Source organism: Somniosus microcephalus, chromosome 1 (assembly GCF_052327205.1).
Source record: "Somniosus microcephalus isolate GS21.2 chromosome 1, FLI_Smic_1.0, whole genome shotgun sequence".
NCBI classification, from domain to species: Eukaryota; Metazoa; Chordata; class Chondrichthyes; order Squaliformes; family Somniosidae; genus Somniosus; species Somniosus microcephalus.
The window spans coordinates 307,419,769-307,435,845 of record NC_140987.1 but is presented as its reverse complement, the minus strand read 5'-3'; the positions used below and the strand labels follow the sequence as shown (position 1 = coordinate 307,435,845).

The 16,077-nt window shown below is 39.2% G+C and overlaps 1 protein-coding gene across 5 annotated transcripts in view; it reads right to left on the bottom strand.

Moving 5' to 3' along the window:
- LOC147124854 (nuclear factor 1 B-type-like) overlaps nucleotides 1–16,077 on the bottom strand; it is a 557,582-nt gene that overhangs the window by 58,366 nt on the left and 483,139 nt on the right. For 4 of the 5 annotated variants that reach the window (XM_085994028.1, XM_085994035.1, XM_085994024.1 and 1 more), the window contains one exon: nucleotides 5,481–5,569. The exons of the other annotated variant lie outside the window; for it this stretch is intronic. In XM_085994028.1, the coding sequence (XP_085850154.1) occupies nucleotides 5,481–5,569 (89 nt within the window). The remainder of the gene's footprint in view (nucleotides 1–5,480; nucleotides 5,570–16,077) is intronic. 5 annotated transcript variants of the gene reach the window in all.

Sequence of the window (16,077 nt, the reverse complement as noted above, 5' to 3'; positions counted from 1 at the left end):
AGGGTCACCAATGTAGGAGTCTACGTACTCCTAGCAAAAAATACAGAACTCGGAGAGGTTCAACAGAAAAGGTTTAATTGTTGAGACTACATGTTGAACACAAAATGGCGTCAGAGACGACACCAAGTCTGACTGCTTTTCATCTGTCCACAGCTTCGACTGCTCCTCCCCCGCTCTGCGCTTAACTATGTTGCAGATCGAGTTTTTTAAAGGTGTGATCCTTCTTAAAGGCATGACGCCTGATTTATAGTCTACGGACCGAAAAGCGGATTGTGTCCTTTCTGTGATCGGTACGCCACAGTGTCATCAAATGACATCATCAGACCCGCTTCCTATTAATTGGCTGGGAACTTCGCAGGGTGGGCTTAACAAGCCCAATCAATGAAAAATTGCTTGGAGAGTGCAGGCTGCAGTAGGCAGCGGGCTGGGACCGCGACACCGACCCAGGCCGCCCCAGACCCGCCTCAGTTGGCGAAATCGCGGCCATGGAGTGGCCCAAACTGAACTATTTATACAGGATAAACAGCTGCTCCGTTAGCTCAGCAACATTCTTGCAGATGCTTTGCAACTGGCCACTGACTTAGCACACCTTAATGCACCTGCGCATCCAGAAAACACACAGTGAAGTTGGCTGTTCCTGCAAGTGTGTTTAAAAAAGACAAAAGTTGTAATTCCCATTTATTGCACTCCCTCTGCACGAATGCTGACAGTTGCTATTTTACATAACCTATTAGAATTTTTTTTACTTATAATACTATCATTTATACATCCACCACCTTAAACATTCACTCCCTCCACCACTGGCGTACAGTGGCTGCTGTGTATAACATCTACAAGATGCACTGCAGCAACTCGCCAAGGCTTCTTCGGCAGCACCTCCCAAACCCACGACCTCTACCACCTAGAAGGACAAGGGCAGCAGGCGCATGGGAATACCACCACCTCCAAGTTTCCCTCAAAGTCACACACCATCCTGACTTAGAAGTATATCGCGGCTATGTCACTGGGTCAAAATCCTGGAACTCCCTCCCTAACAGCACTGTGGGAGTACCTTTACCACACGGACTGCAGCGGTTCAAGAAGGCGGCTCACCACACCTTCTCAAGGGCAACTAGGGATGGGCATTAAATGCTGGCATTGCCAGCGACGCCCATATCCCATGAATGAATAAAAAAAATGTAAAAAAACATGGCTGCTTCAGATATACCAGAATGTCCAGGCAGCAAGGGCTTGTTTGTCAAGTGACAATACATTCCTTTTCTTTTAAATATCATTGAATCATTCTAACAAACTACAGTAATCATGGAGAAGTGTAGTTTGAGGAAACCAACCAGCGTGACCTTATCTAGAAACTACTAACGCAGCAATATTCAATGAATAGTACTGCTTAAGTACATAAACAGGGATTTACACCTTTAAAATATTTTATTCGGTAAGGGATAAATTAGGTAAGAGGGGAGAAAACACAAAGTATTTTTCAATTTCTTGTCACGTGTCTGGACATAGAGCTGAATAACTTGCAGTACTTGCTTCATGAGGAAGTAGACATGTTTTATTGTTCTGTTTACTGGGAAATAGATAGAAGAGGAGTAAAATATCAATCGTGGCCCAGCCGGGAACATTCTTGCATTGTTCAGTGATTTAGGTCCTCAACTTTAAAATCAACCTTTAGATTGATCACACTCAACCAGAGTAAAGTATGTTACTGACAAGAATGGGACTAAAGAATAAAAGAAACTATTTTAGTTTATCTGAGCTGTCACAGGAGAACTATACAATCCGTGGTAAAGCCTCCTCTGTTTATATATCTGAAGTGCTGTTCACAGAACATAAAAGCACTCATTTTTAATATAGGATACCACAGATGTTGAACTTTAAAAAAATGTTGACTACTCAGTGTCATCCACAATCTTGACACCAGCTACAGCTTCTAACGTAATTGAACATAAACATTTTCTTTTCACTAACTCTCAGATTTAAGATAATTATTCGTGCACATGGGTTTTCTGAAATGTTTATTTTGTCCCAACCTCTTCTTACTGGATGACTCAAATAAGCTTATGAAGGGAAAGTGAAGACTACATTAATAAGCTATAACACAGTTTCTATGATATTTCCTGTCAACTCATTTTCCTAGCTGTATCCCTTATCAAATTAATTCACTTCCCTGCATCCTTATTTCAGACAGGAGCACTGTATGAAGGGGATCGGATAAATAATTTCCATTTGTTTTCAGATGGGACAACTTTAATTTAACTGTCTTAAGGGCTATATTTGTTGGTTTTGAAAGTTGGCCACCTCTGTGACTGGACTCTATAATTAGCATGGAGTGAAAACTGTATCTTAACTGCTGTGCTGCTAGACTTCTTCCATTGATATTTTCTTCCTTAATCCATTTCCCACCATACAGACGGCCGTCCCAGGCAAAGTCTGCAACCAAGTAAAAAGGTTCCACCTTAAGAACAGCTTTCACACTGTGCTGGGCAACATTGGTGTTGCATTTTGAGTTATGTTGCATGCTCCTCCTCTCCTCTCCCCCATACAGCCTCTGCCAAAGTCATCTGACAGGAAACTAAAGATTAAGTTTGTCCTACCTAAGGGAACAAAGAGCCCACAGAGCAGTGAAACGGCTTACTGCGGAGTGCAAACTTTCTAATCCACCTCCAACCTTGGGATTTGCTGGAAAGTGTCAATGCAAAGTTGTTTCTTTGCTTTAGCATTTTGTCTATGGATCATCTTTCTGCACTGTAGCATCTACATCCACCATTTCCATAAAGGTTAACTTGAAGCACCAAACATAATCGTGTGGAAAATAGACTTTATTGATTGCTATGGTCTATTGTTCCCCTTTTTTAAGTCCCTGTAGTTCAAGTTCAATCTGGAATTACATCATGTCTGGTTTCCCTTGGTTACCAGACAGCTTGCGACGTGACCGTGATTAGAGAGAAACAAATAATCTTCTTTATGCATCAGCTCCCCATCTATTCAAATATAAACTTTTTCTCACAAGCACACCTCAAGTATGCAGCGTGGTTAATTTATGGATTATGGGCTAAATTAGATTATCTAATGGCTTCTTAATGGATTGTTGACCCACTTCCTGTCATATACATGTCTGGGTGTCTTGTATCTAAGTCCCTGAGAGGAGTAATCAAGAAATTATATTTAAACCCATGTGAAAATTTGATTGATACAGCATTAACTATATAGGATATTTTTCAAGTTGAGTGAGGTTTCTTGGCTACACCTTTAAAAGGTGTTTAAAACTATCTTTGTAAACCTGTACAACTTAATGTTTCTTGTTGTATTCTTACAGCTAGTGAAAAAGTTCCTTAAAATGTTCTGCAATTCTAAATTACAATCATGAGAAGTTAAAAAAACAGCAGCAATAAGGCATTTAATCTACATTTTTTTCAAAGACTTTGATTCAAGAGCACTAAGGCAATCTTTTGAGTCTTTCACATACAATTATTGAGTTAAACATCCTCCCCCAGAGTGTAGCATGAAACAGCTGCTTCACTGTAAGTTTAATGTAACTTACTGCAGTAACGTAAACTTATGGCAGGAAGTGCTGACCCAGTACATTTGCCAGGATAGTCAAACAGAAACATTTATTTTTTTTCAGAAGAGGAAAAGAAGTAAGAGTATTGATGCTACATGCAAAAGGATTAACCTTTTGAGTACTGAATTCCTTTTGCATTTGGCTCTACATGGACCTGTTTCCCATCACCCAATATCTGTAAGGCCTTCGCTCCCCTGTACAGTTAGAAATCTGGAGACTAACAAAAATGAACAGAAGGCTAGGAAGCTTCCTGCAATGTGACAAATAAAGTGACAGGTTATTGACTGGGAGCGCAGCCACAGCGTCCTTTTTTCTATGAACAGCAGTGTGATTCAGAAGCAGAAATAAACTTAAATCTGGACTAGTACACTCAAATCCCACTGACCAGTTCTCCTATATTCGGTTTAGTTTAAACAAGGCAGCCTCGTTGCATGAGTGCCAATGAACCAAGCTGTAATGCACAATTCATAAAACATAGATATTACACCCGCAAACACAAACAAAACACACCTCTTGTACAATGGTAACATGCCTCAGCAAGGTACTATGATTGTAGTTTTAAAATCCCTACAGACTACCATCATTATAGAACATAGCACACACACATAAACTCAATGGGTGAAATAAACATAACTTGCCCTGTAATTCAAACCAAGGAGTTTTATAAACAGCAATCTGGAACAAATACACTCAATACATAACCAATGGGGTGTAGTCCTAGATTTTCAAAATGCTGAATTTGTAACTGTAAATGATTAAGCATTAATTTGAAATTACATGATTCTTAATGAACAAAAGAGAAAAAGGGGAGAGCCTTTGGTGTGGTGCGGAGTCTTCTGTAAGTGAACATTTCTTCAATAATGTACAGACCCTGTGTTCCTGCTTCACGTATATCCTTATTAAAAGGATACCAGTAGGTTATCTTTACTGCCTAGGGTCTACCTGTTAACTTTGCACAAACTTAACAAAAAATAATATCTTAAAAAAAAATCAGAATTGTAACTTTTAAGACTGCAATATCTCTCTTTGCTGGCCTGCATCTGTCCTTTTTCAACATTGTTAAAAGCCAATTTTGCTCCATATAGAATTTAATTTTGGTTTCATAAAGTTGAATTAAGTATGTTATTATTCCTATTCTTTTGTAAGTACATGTACATTTAGAAATACACTCACTTGTTTCTCTGTTTCAAAATTCTCTCCGAGTTTGTATGTTCCCTCTAAAGTTCCATTACTCTCTTTGTTTTCCACAGAATTCTCCCCAAGTAGAGTCACCTGGGTCATGCACCGCCTATGGGTGAAGTCACAACACGGTCTGCTCCAAGACCACTGCCTGGGCTATTGGCTATGTGCCAGGATGTACATGGCTTGATTTGCCTTTCCTCTCCATTCGGTAGCCCCAAGCCTCCACTTGGGTCCTCCCTGCTACAGGATAGCTGAGATCAGGAACTCAACAGGATGGGGCTGGAACCTGTGTGTCACAGGTCTGTAGCTTCACACACTGGTGCTCCAGTGTACTGTGCTACTTCACTGCAAAGCAAACTAGTTAGTAATAAAAAATACTTAATGAAATGAACAGTATCCTGAGCACCAAACGTTAAGGAGTTAACATTTCTTCTGTAAAAACCTTCCTTCAACATAACTTCAGCCTTCTTGCACTATTGTGAACAGATGTTTTACACTTAATTCTCTGAAGAGGATGGCAGCCATATTTATCTCAAGCAATGTGGGGAAAAGACAAGGAGTTTAGCATTTCCAAATGCACTGTACTCAAAGTGCTAGAACATGCTGAGGTAGATACTGACTGTATAGCTTTACACCAATAGTTTCAAACTGTCTTGACGCTGGGCAACAAAGAAGAGATAATGCAGCTTCATTTTTGATATGCACGTGTAGGTTTTAGAAATATTTAAAATATTACCTTTGCCAAGCAATTCCCAAAGTATCGTCACTGGCACTGGGGTATAAATGCCTGCCGTTTTGATTCATGGTCCAGTCACAAATCCTCAGCTGTCGATTGAAACCTATCAGTGAGATTGGGTATCGAGCAGAACTAGACTCCAAGAATACATGCAAAAAATTCACTTCCATTAAGAAAGGCATTAGTCTGATTAAGATGCAACACAGATTTCAATCAAGAAATATTAGAGAGTTAACCACATTGGTTCAACATTCCAGACAGACAGAGTAAAGGTTAACAAGAGAAAAAGTTCACTTTCTGTTTCACTTTGTTTCCTTAAAGGAACCATATACACAGCTAGAACTGGCAATTCATTTCCACCAGTCCCCAAACCCTTTACATACAGTTATGAGGAATTGACACAGAACTACACTGATCTTGGGTGGCTCCAAATCAGATGGCTCCTGGAACTTTGCTTAAGGGCAACATTTGGGAGCAGTAATGTTCTTTGTCTGCTTTTTTCTTCAGAAATGGTCACCCAGGGGTAGATTCAACTTCAGCATCAGTCTCTAGTAGCTCATCATAAAACACCATGGGACAGATGTGCCCCACATAGTAAACACTGAATATAGATACTGTATATAAAATCCCTGGTAAACAGTTGAGAGTGAAATAAACATATATAGAAAGAGCGTGTGAGTGAGTGAGACAATGTAAACAACGAATCATAGAATGAGAAGAAAAAACAGGACTGACAGGGTGGTTATACCTGCTTTTCCATATCTGAGACTTCACAATTCTTGTTAACCTCGGATTGAAGTTATTTTACTACATATAATACAAACAGAAGGTTGTGTCTGACATTTGATTTAACAATAAAGAAATATGCATGCACTATCTCTGTAGGATGAAAACCAAACTATGTTTGGCCATGATGCTAGGTGGTTACTACCAAGTCTTCAATCCATATTTACTGGAGTAGTATGTAAATCGTACAAAGCAGTAATATTAGTAGTTATAGGGTGATGGACATTACATTTCCTATATTTGGCTTCTTAAACAAATTGCATGATTTAACTGAATTTTAATTTTAATTATATGCAGGCATGTTTCCTCCCAGAAGAAACTGTTTATCTCCCTTTTTCATCAATGAACAGCTTCTTTCCCAACCTTTTGTCAGTGTTGGGATCCATTTTACAATTCCAGCAGAGGAACATTAAATACTGTTATGACTAAGTGCGAGAAAAAAAGTTATTTTTTTTTCCAAATCTTGATGTGTTTAATAATACCAGGAAGCTTGTTCAAATCCTTGAGAAATATCGATTCCCATTTCATAAAAAGCTCATGTTCTGGGATCTCTAAGCACAAATCATGCTACAGTCTAAAAAAATTAACATCTTCCACTGATTCTGTATCACTCATTCGTTGTTTGCAGGATATTCTTGTTGCACTGTACAATTATTCTGCTTTAAAAGCTTTTCTGTAGCTCTACTCAGGGAAAGAAAGGCCTATTTAAAAATTACATAAACTATGGCAAGCAGTTCAACATTAGTGAATTCTATAACCTGAAATGAGAGAACAGAATGATGAAAAAGATTAACAGAAAACTAACTCCTCCCCGCACCCCCACACACAAAGCTGGTTAGTATTGCAAAGTTTCAGCCAGAGATCTCTGAGGGTTCTCTACCCCACACACATACCAAAAGTGAAAGGTTGCACAAAACAGGACAGGGTAAAAGCAAAAGATCAATGATGTTCACTTACAAAGTTCCACACATAAAACCTTTGGTTATAATTAAATCATATCTATTTGACGAGAGATGCTCTGTTTATGGTAAGACTAAAATCTCTTTTATTTATTTAGTTTTTCCTTTCCTCTCCTTAAAGTGCTGACTCATGTTCAGGTACAATTGTACGGGCACCTCATGTGACCATTCTTCTTGTGTGAGCCTGGAGTGTCAGCCCCGGTATTCAATCTTAAGGCATCATAGCCAAGCTCAGTCTTCTAGACTTGACTTTCCATGTCATTGAGTTCCTAATCTCAGTCACATTGCTGGGGAGGCTCTAAGTGGAGACAAGGTGATTCGGGAGAGAGGGAAATTCAAAAGCAGATTAATTTTCAGGACACTTTCATATTCTTTTGATGTCAGTGAGGAATGGCAACAGGCCTAACTCTTGGCCATAGAGGCACATGGCTCAGAGAGATCAGTGGACAATAAAGGAACATGATGCCCTGCCAAGAAATATAAAACAAAAATAAGGCTCTATGGCATACACTAATACTACAACCAAAGCAAAAGAACTGATGGATTTGAATCTACTTGTTTAGAATGAAACAGTCTCTATTAAATCAAATATATGTATAAAAAAAAATTCCCTTTGTCTTAATATTTATTCTATTGAATTACAAAACATTCTCCAGGAATGGTTAGCACTGTTGCCTCACAGCGCCAGGGACCCGGGTTCAAATCCGGCCTCGGGCGACTGTCTGTGTGGAGTTTGCACATTCTCCCCGTGTTTGCGTGGGTTTCCTCCGGGTGCTCCGGTTTCCTCCCACAGTCCAAAGATGTGCTGGTTAGGTTGATTGGCTATGATAAATTGACCCTTAGTGTTAGGGGGATTAAATACGTGGGGTTACGGGGATGGGGCGGGATATGTGTCGGTGCAGGCTCGATGGGCCGAAATGGCCTCTATCTGCACTGTGGGGTTCCTGTGATTTCCTGTGATTCCTGTGAATGAGATTCTCAATTGCCAGCAAACAGAGAATATGAGACACCCTATTACCATCTCGTCTAGCTTCTAATCTCTTTTACTTCTTTTGGTTCTTTTATTCTTTTGTCCGATCGCAGCCCTGCCTTCGATCTAGTTCCTTTTCTCTCCAGTTTTGAAGAAGGGTCAAACCCGAAACGTCAACTCAAATTTCTCTCCACGGATGTTGCCTGACTTGCTGAGTTTTTCCAGCATTTTCTGTTGTTATTTCGGATTTCCAACATCTGCAGTATTTTGCTATCGTATCATGTTAAAAATGTAGGCTGATCAATATAGATATATTATTCTAATAATATTCAATTAATACAGGAGACAAATGGAGCAAGAGGAAATAGAACCCTTCAAACTATATGCTCAATCCAATCCACATTCTGATCATTAAAAATGTTTTAATATCTGCATGTGTTACGTAAAACCTTTGTACAAATGATTTACTAAAGCTGTAGTTGTTAAATGTCTGAATTAAGAGAAATTTCATCGTGAGGAGGGCAATTTGCACACTTTACCCCATTGATTGTGTTTTTAATTTTAATTATGGGTAATTAAGAAAGTAATTATCTGTCTATTTCATGTGTGTGAAACATACTGCATCAATATTATTAGAAACTAGGTGGTCCCCTAGCATTAGCATGTTGGTTGTCTATCCAGGGGCCTTGGCCCAAAATCTGCTACTGCACCTTCAAAAGGCAAGTTTTCATGATTCTTGGCTGGGTCACTAGTATGTTTTGTGCAGTTAAAAGAATCAAGTACTGTAAGTCTCCAATTCAGATTTAGCTCTTTAAGCATGACATTCAGACCTCTCAGAGTCTTTTGGGGTATTTTAAATCTCTCTCTTCCCCCTCCTCCTCAAACCTATACAGCTGCAAATGACAGGACTCTGAAATAAATTTGTTTTAGCATCACAACCACCATTACAATGATTTCGACTCACATGCAGGAATGATACGTGACACTGAGAGAAGCAAGTTTCCCTGGAGTTTGCACAGCAAGGTGTCGAACTGGCTCCTTGATAAAAGAGCCAAGCTACTAGAAACTCTTGCATTTAATCAATCATAAGTTGGAAAAGGGAAACCAAAATAAATCTGCTGTTTTCCCCCCATTTCCTGCAGATACTGTACTTGTAGCTATTGATTTTTTTACTTCAGTTGATTGAGAAACTATGAAGTTATCCTAAAATAGTTTATCGCCTTTCATCCCTACATAGGGGGTAAAATTACTCTGTGCACAGGCATTAAGTTAAATGGTAGTTAACATTTTTGCCATTTTTTCCCTTACTTACAGGAGGGCACAGGTTCTATGCACTTTCTGGAAGCTCAAGTGTCTTAGGGTAAGTTAAAGGTAACATAGAGCTGAACAGCCAACCTGAAGGCACCATATATCATGCTCTGCAACTATGTCCTATGGCCTTGCAGTTCACTGGGCCTCCTCAGCTACTTCTGCTTATTTTCCTCTTCCAACCTGTCCAGCAAAGTAAGGTTTGCCGGTGCACCCTCATTTCTGTGTGAATTGACAGAGCTGATTTGCTCTTTCAAATGTCTCCTGCTCTGCTCTGTGCTGGTCCTCTGCCGACTCACTGTACTTCATCAATGCCACCTTCATAGTGACCATCGTTAACGTGGGTTGGATGACAAACATGCGCAAGTTTGCATGTTTGCCTTTAATTGGTATTTAACAAGCCAAAGAAAAGCTGTTAACATAGTGCTCGTCAGTCTGTCCCAGAAGGAATTTTGGGACAAAAATACTCTAATGTTCCTTTGATCCTAATGCACTAAACTACGACACATCAATGCATATTTAGCATATATGTTAGCTCTAACATGGGGTAATATCATCCCTTTTCTTAAAAATGCTACAAAGCAATTGTACAACACCAATAAACATATTAAAACTATAAAGCGCAGAAAATACAATAGCACTTATAATAAATATACTTTTACATAGCAGTTAAAATTTGGGTGTGGAACATATTGGGGTCAGAATGGAGCCACCTACACTGCTGCAATTTTGAATTACACAGCAAACATCAACACTTTCAAATGCCATCTCTTTACAATCATTGTAGAAAACGGTTTCCAAATTCTACAAATAAGCACTGTAATTGTCTGAAAAACCACAAAGTGAATTTAAGGTAATTTGCTTTCAAGAAAGGAGGACAGAGAACAGACAGATTTTGTTTAGAATGTTAGAAGGGGCAGGAAGTCAATAAACTTAAACAAGCCTGATTTTCCATGGGCTGTCAGTATTTTGACTGCAGTTTCCTTTCCCCATTTCCTTTAGATGAAGCATATGTGGAACGTGACCCAACTTCCCTCTTACTATATCTATACATTCAGCCTTCACCTTGGCAGTCCTGTGATTTGATTTTATGTCAAGCCGTCAATCATAGCCCAAGACACAATGAGAATGTGGAGCCTGTGGGATCCTGATTGTCTGCAGCACACTTCCGCCCACTGCTGAACAGTTCCCTGTGCTGGGGGAGGGCTGTGGTACATTGGTGTGGTTTTCCATTCATCGTGCTATCATTATAGCTGTATCCTTTGTTAAGTCCGCCACTTCCACCAACTACTACACCTCAAATAAAAAACGTCAAGTAAACCAAAGGCAACCCAGCAATGCGAGAGAATAGCGCAAAGTCGAGAATTAGATGACTGGTTATTCTGTATAATTGAGTTCCTTTTACCAGCTTTGAAGCATTAAATCCAGAAGGATATCCCTTCATGTTAATTTGGTAATAAACTGGATTAAAGACAAATGGAAGAACATGATTGATAAATTATATTACAAGAAGCAGTAATCACAGAAGTATAACACTTGGTCTGGGCAGGCCAAGGTCTGAAGCAGCCTGTCCTGAACACTCTGCTAAATATTTGCAGTGGTATATCTGTGCTGTTACAGATGCTCCCTGTGATAGCATGACGTTTTGTGAGGCACTTAGGAGAGGGGCGGGGTGTCAATTTTAGTATGTTTTCCATTTTATACAACCAATTATACTTTGCAGTCTGATGTCATCAATCACGTAAACCATTTACAAATCTGGCAGGAATAAACTGGAACTTTATCAGGCTATCATTGCTCATTTAAAAACTCAACTAATTATAGTACCAGGAATCATGGACTTCATTTCATGTGCAATCTATCAAGTACAGGTTTAACCCATTCATTATCTACTATCTTCAGCTGCGTATCATTCCCAGTTTGGTGGGGGAATCATTTTTACCAAGAGGAGGGTCCGTTAGGCAATCAGATTTAATCTTCTGAATACCTTGCATGCAGATGTCTCTACCAAATGACAACACTGGGAAAATGAATGTGGAGATTCCTAATGTTGATACCCTATTTACAATGACTACTGGAGTGAGTAGATCACGAGGATCCTGGTTTCATCCCAAGTGGATTCTGAAGATCAACATTGATAGAAGATCTACTAGAATTCCCTTAGCTTTTCAAAGAGTTTGGAGTCTTTATCTTGTCATTTGCAATGTGGATTACACCGTGAAATTGGAAGTTTTCTGTCACTTTTAAAATTTCCGTCAACGGGGCATTGCAGGAATCAACTTTTTTCATCAGCAGATTTCGCTGCAGGAATCATATTATTCTCAGATTTGTATTCATGTACTAACTACTACTGCAGCCTTCACAGGGCTAAGCAAAGGTGAGACGCACTGGCCTGGAATTTATGGGGCCTATGATGGCGTACACACAGCGTAAGTGCTGTGAATGGCCCCGCAAGTTCCAGGTTTCCCCGTGCGATGCGCAGGTGTGAAAACCCAGGACTTGTGATCTGTCAAGTTTTGCTTGGACAGATCCACCGCATCCGCTGTAAATTCACTTTGGCTGGCGCAGAGTTGGGCTATTTGCCATTTGCCCAGCTACTGCCCAGCGAATACCCACGAAACCCTTATGCCTGGTAAAAGCTGGCGTAAGGTCTTCTTTGACCAGCCTAAGGATTAAAATAAATGTTAAAATAAAAGTTACTTCATTTACATTTTAAATTATTTTAGGTAAATTTTGTCCCATTTAAAAATGTTTAAATTTATTTTTCAAAAAATTAAATTTTTATTTTAAGTGTTTAATTAAAGTTATCTTAATTAATTTTGAACCTGTGATTATTTATTTTTATTTCAGTGGTGTGAAATTTTATTTTTTAGGTGATTTCTATTCTGCTTCTGGGGATTCCATACGTAAATGGAATCCCCTTCCGTGACTGGTTGGCCTGGCCCCAGTGAGCCCAGAGACACCTGCGCCCCTGGGATGCGTGGGCCTTTCCGCAGGCCTATGTCTGCAGGCCCAGGACCCGAACAGTCCGAAGCTCCGGAGACACCAGGTAAGTACAGAGTTTTCTTTCGGTTCAGAGTCGTGCGTGGACAGCAAACCTCCCATCGCAATTTCCGGGCCATTAAACAGCAAGTATAAGTAAGACTACGGTAAATCCTGTATTACAGTGTCGTGTCATTTTGGCCTATATGGGAAAAAATAGTTTTGGGGGCTTTTGTAAATCTTTAGAAGTAAAAAGTAGTAAGGGGGAGGGGTAGGGTTTTTTTCACTGAAAAGGATCACCCCTGTGCTTCTAACATAAGAGAGATAATGAGCACTGACACCGTATTCCCTATAGTTTGGAATACTGGTTAACATTTTGAATCATTTTTAAAAAACACATGATTCTCAATTTGAAGTCAGTATACATAACTTTACTGTACAAATATGCTGGCTTGTGCTGCCATTGCAATTTGCCTGTTTGATTCCTTGTGATTTTTAATATGCGCCTGTTATTCATTTCTAATCATTACAAATGCACAATTGCTCATTAACCTGACTGCCCAATTAACTACATATACAGACAGAGCAAACAGTGTACTGATTTTGCTTGTTGCTGTTTCGATGAGTGCGGCAGACCATTTTGTATGCTCTAATTAGTTATACATAGACACTGCAACAAGCTGCCACCAACTACCGCATGCTGCTTGATTAACTGCTAAGTCACTGATGCCAGACTGAGACCATAACTATAGATTTACATCAAGATTCAGACTCCCTTTATACAGACAGATGAAAGAACTCCAAGCAGTTAGAAAACTATAAGCCATGTCCTCTCTTTATCCATGCATTCTGCTACAAGTTCGTATTGTTTTGGTAAGAAACCACCAGATTCAAAACAGCAGCTTTTTCAGAGACTAATATATCTGCATACAAAAGTACTAAATGAACCCATATGGTTACCCGAAGTTAATAGGTTGACCCTACAGAAACACACGTACACACACATACCTTTGTTTAAATAGATAGTGGTATTTTAATTGGCATCAGTTGATGAGAGGAACATGGCAGGATCCAGCCTATGCACTCTCAAAATATGATTTGTCCAATTGACTTTTTCAGCCATAATATATTTTGTAAAGCATTACCCCCTAATTTTGGTAGCTCGGTGGTGCTGGTACTTTTAAAATTAAAGATTACGGCATACAAAATTAGCAAATATATCTATCCTCAGGGCAGTTAAGCATTTCAGAGCAACACAGCTTCCATTACTAAAGCTAAATGATACATGAAATCTTGAATTCCGCTCATTATAAACCATTTTAACACGCTTTTATTGAAATTAAATAGCTGTTGTAAAAGTAGTAAAGAGATACAGCTCATCCCACTAATGGCCTTGTTTAGCTTTAACTGTCCACAATTCATCTGTAGAAAAATTCCAGGGTTTCTTTGGAACACAAGCCACTCAGCAACGCCATAAGAGAGCGTATGGTGGTATGATATCATACCACAGAATTATAAATCACAACGCAGGCAACAACAACAAAGAGAAAAGGTCACACGACTGACGTTATTTATTTTAAGGGTCACCACCTATTAAAATATCTAGTGTTAAAAGGACCTTTCTCCCACTTCAGCTTCGCTAATATAAAATGATGGATACTTAGATTTATTTTGACCCTGACTTTCTATTTTTATTCAATTCATTTTTTTTGCTGCATAAGTACAAAGCAATAAGTAACTAACATGTTGAAGCAGCTGAGCAATAAAAGCTTTCTACTAAATCACATCCACGTTAATATTCTGGAAAGGTTAACCCCTTGAGCACCACATACAGTCCAAGTGTCAGCATTCAATCCATTTCTGTTCACTTTGATATTAAGCTCATAAAAGACACCATTGTATTATATACAAAAATAACCTTTAAATTGTTCACTGATAAAAGTGGCTTGAAGCTTTCATTTTTCATTCAAAGTAATTATTTTTTAAGTAAGTATAGAAATTACAGGGGAGGGAAAGATTTTTTAAATCTACCACATAAAACAGACTGATCAATTAAAGCTTGAATGCACTGCTCCCTTATACATTGCACTTTTGTGTTTAGTACAGGATCTATTAACACTAGTTCAGGTACATGGCAAAAGCAAATGCTGCTTTGTGTTAGTAATTTACATTTATTTCTAGTCCATCTAGTTCAGACAAGTTGATAAAGACTATCGGAGCATACCACTTGCTCATGGTAGCCTCTTCCAGTTAGTTAAATATGGAAAAAACTGTGTACATAAGCCTGTGAACTGACAGTTGTTTTGCTTGAGAGGGCTCTACAGTATGGAAGTGAAGCTTGCTCAAGAGTTAAAGTGAAATTGAAACTGTGTTCATTATACTTTATTATGATTTCACTATAACTAGATACAGTAGAAATGCTCACTATAGTGTTTAACTCAGTCATAGCTAATGAAGGGAATGGTAATTGTGTTTGTATGAAGTATATGAAGACCACTTCAATCTATTATATGTTCTTTAAAATTTGAATTTAGAAATTAAGGTGGTCAATTCCGAGATAATAACTTGTATGCTTTTGGGAGGTTGGGGGGTTCAGGGAGGGTAGGGAGAGGAGGGTATCGAAAGATTTCTTAATGTTTCTGCTTTTGTTGGTTATAAGTTGTTTTGGTACATTATAATGAAAGTGCATTGTGAACAACAAAGTAACAGCTCTCATCAGAGACCTCATTTATTGGGGTTTGAGGTCCTGCTTCCATGGCTCTGTATTCTGCTGTGCCTATGAGATATGATTTTGTTTGAAATTATAATTATATATGCTCTCATTATAACAGAGCTTCCAATAACAATGTTGCTTTGTATTTGGTGTTTATGATCATATTCTAGGAAGAATTGACTTGTTCTGGATGAGTGGGATTCAGAATGCCATTAATTTGTTGGGAAGGCTTTACAGGCACAAAAATTGACCGTGCAATGAATCCCAGGAGCTAAGCATAGAGCCCTTCTTGTCAGAACATGATCAGAACGGCTTCGATCATTTTTGCGCATGAGACCACTTGTGATGGTATGTGTGAACAAAACAGTACTGCTGGTAACCATGTGTTCTTCATCAACGAGCTTTCCAGAATTCCAGTGAGAACAAAAACATAGGCAGAAGAAGCACGGATAGTTCCTGAATATGTAGCATCCATCAGGAGAAAAGGTGAGGTTTCTAATGAGGGGGATGTTGAGAGAGGTAGGGAGAGTGAGGGCTGGGGGGAAGAAAACCTGAGTTGAGGCTTCCAGCAGCATTGTCATCTCTTAGAGCACCCTGCACTCAATAAGCAGAGATCACTGCTTCAGGGGTCATTTGGGTTCCTTGTAGTTTCATTTCTAGGTGACTAATAGAGTGGCAGTCTGACAAAATTGGCTCATTCACCCAACTAAAGCTACCTTTGAGATATGACCATGTGCGGGTCCAAAGATGTGCGGGTTAGGTTGATTGGCCATGATAAAAATGGACCCTTAGTGTTAGGGGGGATTAAATACGTGGGGTAACGGGGTTACGGGGATAGGGCTTGGGTGGGATGGCTGTCGGTGGAGGGACCGGGTGCTA